General features: G+C 37.1%; 1 protein-coding gene across 1 annotated transcript in view; it reads left to right on the top strand.

The window, feature by feature from the left end:
* The window catches only part of pcxb (pyruvate carboxylase b), a 161,376-nt gene that overhangs the window by 76,434 nt on the left and 65,136 nt on the right, over window positions 1-19,806 (top strand). Inside the window, exon 10 of the mRNA XM_056759046.1 lies at window positions 4,784-4,966. Coding sequence (XP_056615024.1) covers window positions 4,784-4,966 — 183 coding nt within the window. The remainder of the gene's footprint in view (window positions 1-4,783; window positions 4,967-19,806) is intronic.

The raw sequence follows: 19,806 nt of genomic DNA, 5'->3' as shown, positions 1-19,806 counted from the left end.
ACCTCTGCTTTACAATACAAGGGGGAAATCTCAGCAAATCTCACATATCACCGCCATTGTTTTACATTTAGTCATTTATCATACGCTTTTATCCACTTACAGAGAGTTCAGGGAGCAATAAGCGATATGTCAAACAGGAGCAATAAATCAACAGTTTTCTTTCAAGATGCAGACCAGTAATATTATTTTCTAAGGCATGTTTGTAAAAACTACCTACATTTTCTAATTTAACTAAGGCATAGTCATGGTTTAAACTAAGCTAATCCTTGTCTGTGAATTGACCCCAATTTCTAAATCCATGAAGTGATGAGATTAGTTTGTATGTATTCTATCAACATTTAAAGGAATAGTTAACCCCCCTCCAAAAAAGTGGCATCTTTTACCCACCCTCATGTCATTTCAAACCTGTGCGACTTTCAAACTTTCTTACTTTCCTCTTATAATATAATATCTGCTATTATAATATATGAATTAAATACCTGCTTTTGTGTTCTGCAAATTAAAATAAGTCATACGGTACAGGTTCAAAATGACAAGAGGGGGAGTAAATGATGACACAACTTAAATTTTTTGTTGAAACATTTCTTTAATGTGCTTTGATATTTTGCTTATTACTATTTTTTTATTTGATTGTATTTTGGTAACACCCATAATTTTTCCTCTTGGCATTTGACAGACATTATATTAATTTTTCTTCATCATAAAGATGTTTTCATAGAATGCACCTAAACAATTAAACATATAATGACCTTACTAAAGTAATTCTATGTCAAGCTTTGTTCTATGTAGAGACTGCCTTTTTTCTGTTCACACACAGAATGAAGACTTGGAAAATGTAGTCCCTTATATAAATGCAGTTGTCACTCCTAATGCTAAGTGGTATGTGCGAATTATATTCTGCAGGCTGTGGAGTTTCAGACATGCGTTATTAGACACCTGAGGTGCCCGTCTGCATGGCTGTGTAAATTACACCACATGCTTCCGGAGTCTGGATGTGTGTGTGTGTCTGCATGTTAGACAGGTTTGCGACAGCATCCCATGACCTTTTACATAAGCCCTTACCTGAGAACCGCTGTACAACATAGTAAGCAGCTGAGAATTTATCTATGTATTTCCTGCCGTAAAACCTCCGAGATTGACATATTGATGATGACACAGTTCAAGATCACGGCGATTTTCCCCTCTGTTTAAGAGACACTTACACGCAACATGCATTACATGTTTTTGAACCCATCTATACTACAAAAATAACAATAATGTCTCTCAAATTGTCCTCATTCTTGCTCGCTCTCCTGTTTTCCTTTTTTGGTTTTGTTATTGTTATATTGGAATAATCCGTGATGGCAATTTTCATCGTCCCCTGTGGTGCACAGACACAGTATATTCGGAAGGAAAGAGAGATTGTTGAGAGAGCTAAAGTGAATCATTAGCTACTGCCATTAGAGTGCATTGAGAGCAGTATTTATGTATGTGACCCTAATTGAAGGAGCGTTAGAAAGAGTATATGTAATATGTTTTCACTGACTGCCTCCCTCCATTAGCAGCATTTCCTCTTATTAGGTGGTCAGGACACACATACACACACATCTTACACCGTTAAATGCCAAATATAATTGTGATCTATTTGCCGTTTTTAATGAGTTTTGATCCTCTGAAACTCCAACAGAGTTTAAAGAGCCTTTTAGGGGCTCAAGCAGTGAAGCTGCCGAAACCCTGTTGCGTCCGTTCAGATATTCTTTTTTCTTCGTTATTTTCATGCCTTTAAACAGTTTGGATATTTAGCAACATAAATCACAGAGACCTTAAACAAATGTTGTAGGACGGTCCCAAATCCCTCCCCACACACATCCTTCCTACACTATTGCATTATGTTAGAAATATAATAACGATTTGCTTATTTGCTCTAGTAAGTTATGGGATAGAATTATCATCATGTTCTCCTCGAATACTTGAAGGTTCAACTGGCCTTTCCAGTGCTGCTTATAGTGTATGCTCTTCTGTGAAAAGACTCTCTGTCGGATTCACTCAAATTTTGGTATTTATCATTGAGAATCCCACTTGAAATATAATTCAAGGTTTTTGACAAACAGACACATGCCAAATTTAATCTGTGACAGAGATGTACCTACAAAATCGGTTTATTCTCAGCATCCACATGATTTCTTTTAATGAACTTCATTTTGCATCAAATCATTCTGGTCATTTTTCCCATATTTCCAATCTGCCTGGACCTCATTTGTTACCACTTGCGGCTATGTTTTAAATGGAATTGCTTGAATACGTTTTTCAATTAGTATGTACGTGTGTAGACGAAATTGTGTTGCTGTCATGCTCAGGTTAATTTGCAGAAAGCTTCCAGAGCTTCTCTTCTGTCGTTTTGAAAAAAAATCACTGTTTATAAGACTCACGTAGGCATTTCAAACAAAGGTTTCTCATTTTACCCACTAATGTACTGGTATTATAAATCCAAATAATCTGATAATATAAAACATTTTGTACATCTAAAATGTGATTGTTGACCAATGCTCTCAAACCCAATGTAAGGGTGGTTGCTAGGATGTTCAGGGTGTTGCTGTGGTTGCTGGGAATGTTCTGGATTATTCCTAAGAAGCACTGGCAGATGGTTGCTAGGGTGGTCTGGGCGGTTGTCAGGTGGTGACTCAGAGACCCAATTTATCAGTCAGTACTCCAGGTGAAAAATCACACTTACTATTTGTCTAACAGTTTAAATGCTTCATTATACAAAAACATGTAGATGTATTTTAGAAAGGGGGTTCTACGCAAGAGGTTCATGATATTTGGGGGTCCTTGGCATGAAAAAGTTTGAGAACACCTGCTCTATAAATACAATGTATACCAAATCTTAAACCTTCTCAGTTGTAGCTACTGAAATCTGTTTTGTTTGAAGTGAGTTCTGGATAATTTCTCTTCGTTCTATTCTGACAACCTTCAAAAACCAGAAAACTTTGAAAGGGATCAGATATCAATAGGTTACAAAAATGGCCTTTTATTAGGAGTGTCTGCGCTCGTGGGTCCTTTGTGAGAGTGTAATTGGCATTAAATCAGTAAAAGACAGAAGTGAAGTAGATTTGGCGTCCTCTGAGGAGTGAGAGAAAAAGTTTCAACAGAGGATAGGTGACAAAGAATTTTAATGAGGTGGAAGATTGTGAAGGAAGAAGGGCAGAAGGACAGCAATGCGAGTGATGGGTGAAACTTGCTGGGTAGCAGTAATGTAATTATGAATGTATCCAGCTCCATGCCACCGATTTGAAAGGTACGTTTCTTTATAATGGTCAGTGTCCACCTCCTGCGGAGCTGCTTTTGATTATGAAATAACAGACCCTGAAGAGCAATCTCCTGTGGATTTTCGACAGCTCTAATTGGCTTAGGGGTGCTCTAGATACCTGGATCCCAAGAGATCAATAAAGCCTGATCATTGAGCTTTCATGGTCCTGATTCATGGGTGATTGGAGATACAGTAGACCCCCCTGCCAATTCTTGATTCTTTTCACTGTCTGTTATTAGGGTGTGAGTGTTTGTGTTTTGAGCGGACTTGGGGCCACTCACACAGAAAGCGTTTTTCCATTCCAATGCGCTACTTTTCCAATGTTTTTCTATTAGGGCTGGGTGATGTATATCGCGATTCATGCTAATTATACATGTCTAAATCGATTCTGAAATCAATTCTGTGTTATATCCACAGCTCTTCCTTGAATTACGGCTCTTTGATCAGTTGGAAGTATGGCTCGATCTAAAATCACTACGAGATTGAGTCGTTTATAACGTGCATTTGAAAAAACAACTCGTAAACATCGTTACTATAAAATACTTTAATTTCATGAAAATACCTGAGAAAGGTTTGAAGAACAGCAATAGAATATGACCATTGGCATTTCCTGGAACTAATAGTTCTTCTTCTGTTTCAAATATTCTGAGTTTCTGCGCAAGAGCGCCCTCTGGCTTTCGAATGTGGCGGCTTTTAACCATAATTCATTCAGAAACTGAGAGCATAAGTAGCGCACAATATATCGCCCAGCTCAATTTTCTATGTTAATACTCGTTTGACAGACGTGCGTCAACATTTACACGCAGAGCTGCAAAGTTGGCATGACATGTCAACATGGCGGAGGCGCCTCGAGACCCTCGAGTTCTACTCTGCTTTTTAAAAAAACATTCATTTTAGATTTCAATATATTTTGTGTTGTGCAAAATAGAAAAATTCATACAAGTTTGGAATAACACGAGAGTGAGGAAATGGTAAAAAGTCATTTTTGAGTGAACTTTCCCTTTAATTTCTACTAAAATGACTAAACAATATAACAAAATAACAATACACTGAACATCAGTGTTACATAAAAGTGAAAGCAACATTTTATTAACTATTCCTGCAAACTGTGACATTTAGTTTTTCAGTTTATATTCTCTAGTGGTTTGTTTGATAAAAGCACTTCAATGATGGAGAAATGACCTTACCAAGTACTGACATAGATGGTTATGTAATCAGATTATTTTGTACAAATATGAGGCAGTGCAGGCTGATTACAGCATAAATAATGCAGACATGCAGAGACTCACAATGCAATACAAAGTACAGTACATGACGGATGAGAATATAACCATAAAACGAAACATGAAAATCATTTAAGCACAAGTCCACACTTTCAAACACACATTCTCATTTCTAGGAGTTGTATCCAAGTCGGCATTTCTTTATTGGGGTTGTATTAGCTAAACAAAGTTCTGAATGTAATTATAATGATCAAATTGTGTTGTCATCCAACAGGTGTTTCGCAGTGGAGAGGGTATGGGCATACGTTTGGACAGCGCGTCTGCATTTCAAGGGGCCATCATCTCACCTCACTATGACTCACTGCTGGTCAAAGTCATCGCCAGTGGCAAAGATCTCCCCTCTGCTGCGACTAAAATGCACAGAGCTCTTTCAGAATTCAGAGTGCGAGGAGTTAAGGTAGGTGCTGCTTCCCCCAAAATGTTTAAAACTGATTGGTTTGTTGGGTTTTCCAAGCAGTTTGATAAATGCAGGGCTAAACTTCTCCAGATGTGGATGACCACTGTCCATAGGGCGTAATTTGCAGGTGTACGGGTGGGACATGTCCCCAACACTTAAGGGAAGAAATAAAAATACGGAGTGTCTATTTACCCTGCAAGTAGCCCGCTTTGTAAGCAGAGGCTATTTATAATAACTCCGCCCATCAGTTTCGGATTGGAATAGACAAAATGTAAGAATGGAGCGATAAAGTCAACTGCTCCAGTGAAGTAGAGCGTAAAGCATAAGTTACCTACTTCAAGTTTTTAATGAGTTCAAAAGAAAATATAGAAAGTTTGTTGTATATTTGTAGCCTATCTGGAAAACCATGTATTAATAACTAAATTAAATTTGTATTTTATCACAAATTAATAAGTTTAATTATGTACGGAAACAGCCATCCTTGCATATAATAAAGCACAACATGCTTTATATGATCTATTGATAAAAACATGATGTGGTTTAAAAACAAGGAGGTCACCTACATTTTTCGCGCTTGTGACGCCCATGCATGTTCCCAACGAGTTATTACAGAAACAATATATTAAAGTATTGTTTGTGTCGTCTTTGTCCCCACCACTTTTCAAAACAAAGTTACGCAACTTCCACTGTCTTGCAGAGTTTAGCACACATTTTTTGTCATCAAAAAACAGCACGTCACAACATGTTTTGCAGTGCATGTGATTCAATTAGTTCACACGTGACTTTAAATGGGAAACATGTACAGGAAATGTCTCAAAACAGCATTTTTTGCGGAAGTGAAATTCGTAAGTTACTGGTAGTTTTTTTTTTACTGCAAATTTTACATGCATACATCATTTTAACATAATATTTAATTTACACCTTTTCTATAGACCACTTGGGAAGATATTAACAACGATGGTCCAGAAGAATTTTTCAAAATGACACAAAAGCAAAATGCAACCAACAGAACATTTATAACTGAATCAAAACGAATGAACAGTTTTATATATTGACGCTGACCTTCTGAAAACACAAATTCGTTGTCCAAATTCGTTGTTTTTCAGGAATTGGAAAAAACGCTATACTTTTCAAATGATTAAATACTGTGTTGTCAAAGTCGACAAGGACTTTTTATTCTTTGTATTGGTTAGATATTTGCAAAGCTCAGTGACAAACATAAAGGATGAATAATAATAATAATGGTCAATGTCAAGAAAAAGAATTCACAAGGTTTTAGAAGGACATCAGCGATATCTAAATATTAAACAAATAAAAACTGAAACCGAAAGTGCTTCTGGAACAGTGATTAAATCTTGCAAAGTGGCCTATATTATAAATGTTTCTGTAACTTATAAATGTTGAAGTTGCTGAACTTATTTCGATAAGTTGAAGTAAGTTCAAGTAGTTCATTTTGGCAATTTGTTTGGCTGTTGCACATGCAGTATACAAATGTGCATTTCAAAAGTTATTTCAAATGTCCAAATGAATGAATTGCATTAGCTGTGTTAAAAATTATAATAATAATAATAATTTGGGAACGTGCAAATTTGGCCAGGCTTACTTTTATCTCATGTATTTTTGTGTTGACTTTACAGCTTTATGTTTACCTGTTACGGCTTTGAAACTCCCTGACTTCTAAGAACGTTCAGTTGCTTAGTATCAGACGAAATCTTTGAGGGTTTCAAAAACCCACAGAATCTCAGGAGATCATAAGGAGGTTCAAAAGATATAAAGGTTCCTTTTACGAGATTCGCCTCAACCAGGAACAGTCAAGCGCATACACACAGTAGTTGTTTAGGGTTCATGATGAGACAGTTTAAAAGACTTGACTCGTGATCTATCCTAGAACAGACCAGTCACCCATAAGTTGACGTCAATATGTTGTTAGTTAGATCTCGGACTTTGTGAGTCAGATTTGTCATTACTCACTGATGTTTTTGTAGTCATGCCTGTTTTTCAAATGCCCCGCTGCATTTTGGGTAATAGGCAGAACATTTGTGCGTTAGTGGGCTGTAATAGTTGTGCATCATGACTCTTTAGTAATGATCTTGAAACTAGCCCACTATTAAGGGCTCATCTTCCTATCAATCCGAGCTCACTTTTTACATTTGAATTCATTTTTCTGCCCTCCGGGAAATTGCAATATTGCAAAAATTACATGTGTTATTTATTTTCATGCGGCTGACTCTGGTCTTTCAGTTTCAAAGTGGCCATATCTCTTTTTTGTCCTCATAAAATTTTTACATCATTCATATCACACCAGCAGAGCACCTTTTATCAGCGGCTCAGACAGCATCCAATTAGCCAGAATGAATTCTCCTGCCCGCAGTATTTTACCAGTGAAATCTCTCCCAACACTAGTTAGCTTCTTAGACAAGATGTCTGAGCATCAGAATGTACTGACCTGAAAAATGTTGGAGCAGATGTATTGTAGTGTGTGTATGTGTGTGTGCGGGTGTGAAGGAGAGGAATGAATGGAGGAGGGAGTAGGGCTCGGGGGGTCGAGCATGGGGTTGTAACAGTCAAAAGAGCGTCTCAGTGGGAGATGCTAACTGTAAATGACGTGTCAGTTGGTTGTGCCCATGGCAACTGTCACCAACAAGCACGTTTCGCTAAGAAGATGGACTGGTTGTAGGGTTTTTGCGTTTGGGTGAGAAAGAGAAAGAGCTTTTGTTGTCAGACCTTCAAATCGCCGCCACACAATGCAACAAGACCAGAGGAGCTGTGTGATGTTTTTCTAGCATTCCTATAACATAAAGAATACAAAATTTGAATTATTTTTACAAACAATGCAGTGTTCGATTCAGTGTTTAGCCAGCCTATTGACGGTTTCAGCGGCAACAACATAAACAAACACTATGTGGCCCAAACTTAGCTTCCGGTCACCTACATAAAAATAAATAACTTTTGAGTAGTTTTAATTTAAGTTAATACAATATCATGTATATGAAATAAATTATAATATGACTGAATATTTACCCTAATTAAATATAAAATGAATTGTTATAACCAAACAAAGACCGGATGTTAACTTTGGGCAAGGGCATGCGTCTGATGAAATCGTCTATAAATGGCATATTCTGTCGTCACTTTAAACTTTGATATGAGAAATACATGACTGTGAAAAAAAGCACGCACCTCACATCAAAAGCAGGCAAATATTACTTTACAAATCATCCAATTTTATGGAGAAATTCACTTTACCAAAGTACCACATCTAATCTGATCTTCTGAACAAGTGTGCCTTTAGGGTTCTCAGTATGAATGCGAGTTGCTTAAGACTTCTTTAGATGTTCCCGAAAAAGTGCAAATTCGAAGCATAAATATCTGCCGATTTCTTGATCCTTTATGAAAAAGAGAGATATGAGGCGAGTGGAGACGACAGCATTTAAAGAACAGAAAAAAGTGAGAGGTATAAAAAGCAGAGAAAGATGCGTTGAAAGCAAGCTAATATACTTAAAAGGGTTTCTGTGCGTGAGGTTCCTTTGTCTTTTTGATATTTCGCATTGAGACATTTCTTTCTACCTTGGTTTTGATGTTACATGTTTTCAGGCATTTTTAGGAGCTTGTAACGGAGGAAAGAAATACAGAGATAAGGAACGGGAACAGGGGTTGAGAGGGAAAGCGTTTGGTGAAGTGGCTCTTTGAAGGAGGGGGCATTCAGGAACCATCAAATCAAAGCCTCACCATCCTCTGATGTGCCCTGCACCGTCTCGCTGTGATTCTTCCTTCCATTTCATTTTTTTTCTATCTATCCATCTAATCAACACGTTGGGCCATAATCTGCCGTTCGCCGCTGTCTGGAGACGCTGTTAAGAAGACTCCTGACTCTGCTGCATGAGAAAGAAGCACAATGAGATCAAACTGCAGTCTATAATAATAATTCAATCTCATTGAATGTTACGGAGCCTTATCTGTGCTTGAAGTGCTTATCTGTGCTGAGAAAATGAACTGTGGAATAACATGAATTAAATGACTGGGATAACAGGAGCTTGAAAATTATTTTGCCTAAAACTGAAAATTCTCACCCTTGTGTCGATGTTTATGACTGACTTTGCGATACATCAAAGGGGACCGTTTAAAGAATGTTTATGCTTCTAAGTGAGCAGTTTGAGAATTTTAGTTGTTAATTTCTTGTGTTCAGTGAGTTTTTTGTTTAAGTGAGTGTTATTTACTGTTTCGTTAGTATTTTTAAGAATTATTAACTGCGGAGGTATTGTTTTTAAGTACTTTAAGTACGTTAGAGATAATCGGTATGGGTTGATAAAAGCTGTTTTCAAACTATCGGCTATCGCCCGATGATCAGGAAAGTGCAATGAATTTGTGCTCTCCATATAGAAAATGTTTAGAAACATCACCAATTTGATGTTCAATATTTGTAGTCGTTATATGAATGAATTCAGAAAGTTTAGAAATTTGATATTTAGTTCATGCGTGTTAATATAACCACCGAACAATCTGTGTTTAGGAATATTTTGGTTAGTGGTATTTGCTGCTAAGTTAGTATTTTTATAGTATTTAAGTATTATTAACTGTTTTGTTAGTATTTTCGAGTATTAAGCGTTATTTACTGTTTTTAAAATGCAGTAAAGGTGGCTAGTTATTTTCAAAATGTAAGTCGCATAAAAATGTGTAGACAGAAATTGTATTTGATATTAATTGAGGAGGCTTGATTATTGATTCATTTGTTAACCAAATAGTCCAGATATTTATTTATTCATTCTCAGACACAAAAATTTGTTCATACACCTGTCTACACCAGATGCGAGCAACGCGACGCCACACGAGAAACCCATTAAGAACAAGGCGTTTGTCGCGTCACATCACGCAGTGTGTACAAACGTTTTAATTATAATGGGTTCTACTATCTTTCATTCCATAGCATCGTGTTGCATCGTGTCCGGTGTAAACAGGATGTCATGCATTCGCTGCTAACTATGACATGCTGTCATAGAAACATAATAGACTTTAAAATGACGCAATCATCACTTGTGTCTGTCTCTGCCATCATGCTCATTTCCATCAGTCTTTGTTGGATTTGACTTGATCTTCATTCATTTAATTGGCTTATGCGGTACATTCATTTAATTGGCTCTTAGGTAAAATAAGTAAATGTTTTAGGTTCCAAATGGGAATGGGATGGGCATGAGTACAGTACTTGAGTGCTTGAAAACCAACAATAATTGATCTTTTAAAGGATCAGTTCACTTAAAAACACATTGTTGAAATTTTCTCGAAATTTTCTCGAAACAAAACTAAACAAAGCCCAACTCAATGGAACATATCTTGTGCTGAGGTGTTTTGAGACATGCTTCGAGGACACGTCTTAAATCTGACTTAAAAAAAACAGGAAGAAAGGATCGATTATTTAGACAAAATGACCAAACTGCCCATCCCTGGCACATGTGTGAAATAGGTTAATCATAAATGAGAAGTGTTGCAGGGGAGAGAAGATGAGACAGAAAGATCGTTAAGGTTTTTATGTATTATTCATGTCGACAGAACAGAAATCTCAGAGAAAGAGAGAACATGGAGAAAAGTGGGAGGAAGAGGAAAATCGAGAGAATGAGAGTAGGAGGAACAGGCAAAATAAGGAAACCGACTCGGGAGAGCCAGAGAGAGCGAAAAAGCGAAAAAGAGAGAGAGAGGCAGAGGGAGAGATTCATTTTAGGTGGATATTAGTAACGTGTGAGTAATGGCCCTACGTTCAGCGAACAGCTGTTTCCAAACAAAACAAACAAAAAATCACATCAGAAAGAGATGTTTCAGCCTGGATCACACACACACACACATAAATACACAACCAGCCAGACATCCACCTTGAGAAACCCTAATATGTCATTGAAATAAAGCCTTGAGCTGAAATTAAATCTTAAATTGACCCATTAATCAGTAATTACAAGACTGCTAAGGGTAACATTTATTGAGCGAGTGTGTGTGGTGTGTTTGTAAGCTCCAATGAAAGCTGTTGAATCCCCTCCAGATAGCCTCTATCACATACATGCGGAATGCGCACATATATGCACATGTTAAAGAGGGGGGAGTGAACAGGCTTTGAAGCTTTAATAGGGATTTTATGGTTGGGAATTGGCGTGACCGCCTTAAAAGAGGCAACAAAAAGTCAAGATTGAAAGCGAGAGAGAGAGGAATGAGTGGGAAGATGGATAAGGATGAGTGGAAATCCAAAAAGAGAGGCTATGAAAATCTTTTTTGTAGGTTTGTGCTTTTATGCTGTGATCTGAGCGGTTTCGCTGTACTGGACTGGATGAGTGTATCGGGGGAATCTGGACAGGGGTGGTGTTTCAAGCAACATCAGAGAGCGCGCGCAAATATTCCTGCGATGCCTGACACACAAAATGATACTGAAACCAAAGTTGCGGAAACATAGGTTGGCACTTCTTACTTCCTTATAATTTTACTGTATGTTACAGTGTTGGTGTAATATGACTGCCCACCAAAGACATTTAATGAAAATTTCCCATATGTCACTCTACACTGGTGAAATTACTTTTTTAATGTTGACAGTTTTGCAGTAAGCGAGGATGGTGACTAGGATGACTGCTTTAGAGCTTGCACCTCTGTCTCTTAACGTGCCAAGTTCATTTTTATTTACATATGAACGGAAAGTTCACACAGAAATGAAAATTAATACATGAAACGTCATTGTTCGGTAAAGAATATTGTTAAAAAGTCTTCTTTTGTGTTCTGCAGTCATACAGGTTTAAAAGAAAAGAGGATGAGCATATAATGACAGAATTTTCAGCACTTTAAGCATTTGGCAGATGCTTTTATCCAAAGCTACTTGCAGAAAGTAGACTTTCAGTAAATATTTAATGAATGACTTTTGTCAACCCTGCTAAGCAATACAAAGCATGACGGAGATCTAAGGTTAATGGTCATAATGGCAATTGCACTGGTGTTAATGGTCTCCAAAAGGGTCTCTGTTGTAATGTGTCGGGTTATATGGGTGGGAAATTATCTGAATCAATTGGGAACTTATAGATCGCCATTAACTGGAATAAGGCCCAAAACACACTATACAAAGAAATGTTGTTATGGTTTAATGAACAGCAAATGGTTCGTGATGGTATTGTAATAGACCACATTGGAATATGTATTAAATCCATTCGAATTTTGGGGTAACACTTTCCTAGAAGCTTGATTTGATTTCCTTAATTAATGGGTAAATGCATTATAATTCTTCATAATGTGAGTTGTAATGCGTTATATGTAGTTGTAAAGAATTATGACTAATTTAAAATGTGTAGTGTAACGATGAATTGCTAAGTGTTATAATGTATTAATTGTAATAACAATTATTTATTAGACATTACAATGCATTAAAAGGTGCATTACAACGCTTTAAAACTACTTTCATAATGCATTTTACACATGCTTTAAGGAAAGTGTTACGAATTTTTGTTAGCAAGAAATGGCTCGTCATTTTTGTAGGTTGAACAGCTTTTGGTAACCAAGCACTCTCTTGTCCTCACACTAACATCTTCCCTACAGAGAAAAGTCAGTCATATAGGTTTGTCGCAAACATAAATATGGGAGAATTTCTATTCTTGTGTTCTAATGATAAAATATCAAAGCGATTGTTATTGCCAGTCATTCACAGGACTAAAAAGCCATGTGACTTTCCAAAACCCACCTCATGCCACATTGCGACCCATAAGTGGGTCCCGACCCACAGTTTGAAAACCTCAGCCCTAATTTATAGTAGCAAACCATAAGTTATTATTATCAAATTCATATTTTCTTTATCTTAGCCTCTCTTCATAGCAACAAGCTGAGTCCCAAATTCTAGTGTTCAAAGTGTAAGTCACTGAAGAGGAGTCGATTACATCTTCCTCAGTGAACCTGAAACAAGGACAGGTTTATTTTTTCATCACATTGCATCACACGCTGTGAGATAGCCAGGAAGGTAATAATGATGAGACTGTTCAGCACATTGGTTGAGGTAATTTAATTTGTACCGAGGCTAAAGACATCAACATTTTATGACTGGGAGTTTAAAGAGAAGGCAGTCCTGCATATATAAATAAAATGTATGTTATTTAACAGAAAGAGCAGCTTAATGCAAAAGATTTTGGGACGAATGGAAGGTTGTATGCAGCGAGAAAAACAATGAGAGTTGAGTTAAAGGTGAAGGTGAGAAAGTGGATTTAATGATCTTCCTTCTTTATCTACACCTCAATTATATTCTCCACCGCAACCACAGACACGGACAAGGTGTAGAGGATCATCACGTCGCCCTGCCTTAAAGGTCGACCTCTCACAAAAAACACACAAATCTCCCTGTAATCTCCTGTCATCCTAGGCTTCTGCCTCCTGGGGCTTTAAAGATAGAGAGAGAGAGCGTGCAAGAAAGAAAGAGCCCACACAGAGGTGACAATCAAAACACCTGTGTTGTCTCTGTTCATGTCTTAGGGGTTCTGCCTGATATATTGTTATGCTCTAAGTAGTCTACGTTGATTAGTTTAATTATTTAATTTCTGTTTCATACACGAGTTGGACAATGAGATGCATAATGAAGTGTATAGACATGGCTACAGTAAAACAAAGGCTATGAAGACACAATGCAGTATTTGGAGTTCTCTGGCGTTGGAGATCATATTGAACAAGTATCTCCGTCTATCTTCGTCAGACCGTTTCTTTATCCAAAAATGGAAATCAAAATGTTAGAATGTTGCATTTGCTTGTTGCTTTGATTCATTATCAAACTGCAACATTTCTATACAAACCAAAATTCATGTGTGGGTTAATTGTTCCCTCATTGGTCAGAGGACACCCGTTTACATCCTGGGATTCCCCTCATTCGCAGTCATTCTTTAGGATGAATAGACAACAGCTCCACGGACTTATTCTGGATTTCTTTTTAGTTGACATTATTTTATTTTTTGGTCCAGCTTAGCCCTGGAGGGCTCTCAACTTGAGAGTCATTTGCAAAACACACACTGCTGCCTTCCACGCAATGTACGTCATTACCCATCCTATGCAGGCTGGTCCGTTGGGTTAAAACACTTTCTTACCACAACCGCGATCCTTTCCTGATTTCATTTTGAGGTTTGCTGAGACTACCTCGTACAGGTATATTTCATAATTTGTCAAATGTATGATGCACACTCACATTTAACGTGAAATGATATATTGCAGAAAAGGTGCACACATTTTTATTAAACTATTATTTGTATTTATATATTGCTTTCTTGTAGCTCAGTGGTTAGAGCTCAGTGGCACTAGCAATGCCAAGGTCATGGATCAATCCCAGGGATTGTACATGCTACAAGTGTATAGTATTGTAAGCCTCTTTGGAGACAAATTCTGTCAATTGCATGAATGGAAATATCGAATTTGAGAAATTCGTGAATTTGATTTGAATGTTATTCTAGTTTTTTTTAAAGAAATTATGACCCCAATTTCTTTTTATAATGAGCTTTTTTGGTCTCTTTTTTTATTCAATCAAAAATTCTGTGTTTGAGAGTGAAACTAATTATTTGTAATTAAAAGATTGCAAAAAAACACTGAAACTGATTACAAAATTACTTCAAAAAAATTCATCACGAAACCACAAATGTCGCTCTGCTGTCATTTTTTGCAGGTCGAAACGTTTTTTAATTAAAAAATAATTTTTTTTACTCTCAAACAGAATTTTTGATTGAATAAAAAAGACACAAAAAAACCCTCAGAGATAATGTAGAAAATAGACAGATTGAAGTAAATTTTGCTTTATCACAAGATTTTTAGTAACTCTGTAACTTTTGTATACAATGTCTTTCCGAGGTCATGGGAGTGGTCCTAGAAAAATGTGAGAAGTTCTGAGTACCGTGCATATACAAAAGGCTTCCAACCACGCATCTAGATGTAGTTATGAGGTCATCATGGAAAAAATAGTGATGCTCAATCTCTCTTTAATCAGTTGTTTGTGCTTCCGCTTTTTTTTGGCTAATTAAATTGCTTGCCTTTGAAGTCTTACCTGTTAATTGTTAAGGCAAAAGCATTTGGTTAAAACTGAGATTTTTTCCTCCTTGCTAATTTTTGTCATTCGTTTTTGTTCTTTTCCCCAAACATTTACATAGTTTCATTTATTCCCAATGAATTGTCCTTCCACTCGTCCTGAAACGCTCCCCCGCATCTCATCTAACGTTCATTGATAAATGTTGCTATTTGTATCCGGCCTCTGCTGTCATCTCTAAACGATGTCTTTCATTGGCCGCATGTCCTTTTATTCGTTTTCATTTATTTATTTTCATGTAGCTGCTAAGTGCCTTTCTGTCAAACCCTATGTTATTTGCTGCTAACCAACTACACCGAGCTGCCCAAAATGTTGAAAGCCAGCATAAACAAACCATTATCTGAGTATATGCGCAACATGTGGACCTGATAGTCAAATAGAGGCTTTTGATTAAAGCGCCCTGTCCAGGGTTTTTCACTAATATGGCCAAAGCATCAAGGGATGAGGGGCACCTGGCGTTGGAGATTGTAACGAGAAGAAAAAATCAATTTAAACAACGAGGGATATTTCCTCTAGGCATGAATAAATGAGGATAGGTGTTAAGATTTAACACATTGCTGACGGTTTACTAAAGTTAGCTTATGAGAGAATTGTAGAACAGCACCCCTGGGTCCTTTGCGTTATTTTATCATGCAGCTGTAGGAAATCTTCCTCAGCCCTCAGGAGAACTTTAAGAGAACATAAGAAACGACATTAAACATAAGCGTACTGGAAGAACTAACATCTTTTCTAAAGCAACCTACAGTTAGCGCTTGGCATTGGCAGCATGAATTTTCTCCGCTGTGTGGATTTCATATGTTAGTGTGGCTGGTTTCTCCAGTGTGGGCTTTGCGCTGCAGGGGAGATGAGAAGAGCAGGCCATGCACATCTAAAAGAGATCAAGAGAGAACGGAGCTGGATGTGAGGAAACGGAATTGAAACCAGGTAGCACGGCTCGTTGGAGGAGGTGGTCAGTGGTTTAAAGAATTAGAAAGATAACGCAGAAAAAGATTGAATGTTCTTTTTTCTTAGAAGTACAGCAGGATAAGATGCATTACAGTAAGTGCGAACTTGATTCAGGTGGTTCTGTGTAACCAGTAAAACAACTTAATATATAAAACAACTTAAACAATAATCAGTAAAACAACTTCTACGTTAATAATTTAAAAGCTTTATGGTTTAACTTGTTTTCATTATAGGTTGTGTAACACAACAAAAGGGTTTTTTTCAACCCTGTGTTGGGTCAAAAAGGGACAGACCCAACCATTGGGTTATAAATTAACCTATGTTGGGTTTTGACCTATTGTTGGGAGAAATGTAAACCATTTTCTTGGTTAATTTAACCCAACGTTTGGGTTCGTCCCTTTTTGACCCAACACAGGGTTGAAAATAACCCAGCATTTTTTTGTGATATAGGCAATTTGGTTGTAAATATTTGTCAACTAAATTATTTTAAATGAAAACAAAAAGTATTCAGGGATAGAGAATAACTAATGGGCTACCAGAAACAAAATACTTTGAGCATAACACATAACACATTCTGCACACATGCAGAACTAAAGACACTAAAGAGAATGGTGGGTTATTTCCAACCCAGTGTTGGTCAAAAGGAACCGACCGTTTGGTTGTAAATTGACCTTTGCAGGGTTGTTTCAGCCCAAATGCTGGCTTAGTTCCAAATGCAAACCATTTTCTAGGTTCATTGAACCCAAGCTGCTGGTTTGTCCTTTTTATGACCTAGCGCTGGGTTGAAAATAACCCAGCATTATTTAGAGTGTGTCTTTAGTTCTCCATTTCTGCAGAATGTTTTCTGTATGCTCAACAGGAAGGATTTTGTTTCTGGTAGCCCATCAGTTATTCACTTTCCCTGCCTACTTTTTTAGTGGTCAGTCTTTTGATTTTCAACATTTAGTAAATTCAGAAATTAACAACCGAAGTACAGTGTATATACAGCTAATTTCTCAAGTTTGTCATTTAAGCCCTTATTGGCTGGGAAAGATAAATTGGTATTTCTTGCTACTATTCCAACAGTTGTTCCTTGTTCATTCATTGTCCAGTGTGGCCTGGCAGACCTCCAGAAAACACTGCCAATGTACTTAGAGTATAATAGCCAATGTGAGACACATGTAAGTGATAATAGCCAATATCACAGTACATTATACACACCAGTAAGTTAACAGCATTTTGTCTTGAAGTTAGTTTTCATGTACCTTACAATCAATTAGATAATATGTTTAATTCAGTACTAATCGGTCACAATCTAATAATTGTACTGACGCACGCTGTACTTTGTTGAAAGTAACAGACTTTAGTGATGAGAAGTTAAAAGAATGTTCTTTCACTTTTCTGGTGGCCGTTTATGGCATTTCTGACATTATTGGCAATAATTGATAGTTACACTTCAGATCAATCTTAAATACTGATGGCAGAGATAGCACAGAGATGGACATAAAGTAAAGAGAATAGTTACAGTTTCCAGAATGAGATTTGTTTTATAGCATGTGCACCCCTAATTTCAAATAGTTTAGAAAATGTCACTCTGGCTTTGTTATTTATTTATTTGGGAGGATTCCAGAAATAACAACTGCAGGATTATTTACTCAACATACAGTCTTATTGTGGAACACTAGATTTTATGCCTTTCATGAAGCAAAGAACTGTAGCTGCACTTTCCTGGGCTACAAAAGTAATATTTCTCGCCCAAGCCTATCATATAAATTGACTTTTATGATGCTTTTTACCAAATTATTGTGACTGTGTGTACTGTTTATGTACCGTGTATGTTTTACTTCTTTAATATATCTATAGACGGTTTCATCAGACGAGCCTGGCCCGAAGTTTACATCCGGTCTGTATTTGGTTATAATGTAACAATTTATATTAATATTTTATTGTGTCAAATTTAATTAAAGCTAAGATTAAGTTTGGACCATATAACGTGTTGTTGCTGCTGAATCCGTTTATATTTCATGTAATGGGATTCAAAGTGTCTGATTTATGCAGAGCATTTTTAAAAATGCCTTCAATATGTATGACAGGGTTGGTTGCACTGTATAAAGCAATAACATGAAGTTGTCACCTTATGAATCTTTGTTTTTTTTAATCTAATGATTTGAAAGCAACCACTTTTAGATATAACCATTTCTTATTTAGATTATTTGAGAGAACATTTTACTGCTTTCAAAAGCTCAGTTTTCGTCAACAAAACACGTCTCAGTGTGGATGAGATGCCAAAACGGAGAGAATAAGATGCGTTTTCATTTGAAAAGTTCTGCTGGACTCTTACATGTGAAAATATTGCCTATGTCATTCAAACACATTATATTATCTGAAAGTCGCAAGGGTTTGATAGTTTTCTGAACATAAATCTTGTCTTTTGGCAGTGCAATGTCGCTATGACAGTGCTTCTCTTATGAGATTGCCCTGGATGATAAATCAATTCTGGACGTCCTGCAGCCAGTCAGCCGGCTGAGGTGATAAAGTGCTGAAATATTTGAAGGAAACCTGTTTATGTTTATATGTGTGTGCGTCAACTCAAATTTGGCCTGAATTTCACTGCAGGCATGTAAAAGAAAGCTGGATATATTTTACACCTGTGGGCTGGCTGAGAAACAGCATCCTTTTTACCGTCCCTTTCTCTGCCTGTCTCCTTCAGAGAGACACACACATCGCAAGCACACATTTAAGGTCACAGTAAGCACTGAGACGGCCTTAATCTTCTCAAATGATGTAGCCCACACAGATCTGATTATATAACAGTTCACATCGGCCATTTATTCTCCAAGTTCTCTGTGGTGTTGTTTTTATGTCAACATGTGTCAAATATCTCTGTTCAGACTAGTGAGCTGTTTCTCTGTATACATTCTAAGAATTACACCGCAGATGCTTAAAAATGTTAACTAAATAGACAGCTCACTTGCCCAATGTCCTTGGTCAACTCATTGTTTTGTGTCCTGATCTGTCAGTAATTTTAAAGCCTTGTCTTCCTTGTTCCCTAGCCCTGGTTTTATTGAGCCAAATATAACAGCCTATTGTGTGTGTTCCCAGAACCTTCCGTAAGTCTGTCAGTTGCTATGGATAAATACAGAAGGCAGTGATGTACACAGTGTCTGTGCAATCACACACACTTAGAGAGAGAGAGAGAGAGAGAGAGAGACAGGGCAACTCATCTTATCTTCCTCATTTCACCTAAGCTCTTCTTAAATGGGCTTTATTGGCAATGTGATAAATTCTGGCGAAGTACTTGCATGACAAAAATACAGCTAACGCACACATCGCCCTCTCTCTTGTCCGCCGTCTCTATCCATTGTGCTCGGTCATTTCTTGCACTTCCTCAGTCTGTCCTGCATCAGCAGTCTTGCAGAGTGTTCTGTCTCCCTCAATCTCTCATTATCTCATCCGCACACGCTGCCCTTCCCCGGTAACTATCTCAAACTGCAGATAGACACGAAGACAATGAGGGAGGGAGAGAGAGAGAGAGAGAGAGAGAGAGAGAAAGACGCTAATTTAACAATCAAGTGTCCTGCCCTCTTGTTCTGGTCTAAGGCAACAAAAGCTTATCTAATACTTTTAAAGTGACTCTTTTCATTTTACCTAAAAGTGCTTTTGTGTGCTTTGTTTTTTTCTTTCAAAAAATCATTGAGAAGGTCAAACAGTTTTGATTTGAAAATAAGATCACAGACACATTTTATAACATTAATTATTAATATCACTTAATTTGCTTATTTTAATTTGACCGTCCATTGTAAGAAATGTCGTAACACTTGATAACACTGACATTGTTTTTTAAACAGAATTTATT

This window comes from Triplophysa dalaica, chromosome 1, assembly GCF_015846415.1.
Source record: "Triplophysa dalaica isolate WHDGS20190420 chromosome 1, ASM1584641v1, whole genome shotgun sequence".
NCBI classification, from domain to species: Eukaryota; Metazoa; Chordata; class Actinopteri; order Cypriniformes; family Nemacheilidae; genus Triplophysa; species Triplophysa dalaica.
The sequence above is the reverse complement of the archived record's forward strand: the minus strand, read 5'-3'. Positions and strand labels throughout refer to the sequence as shown.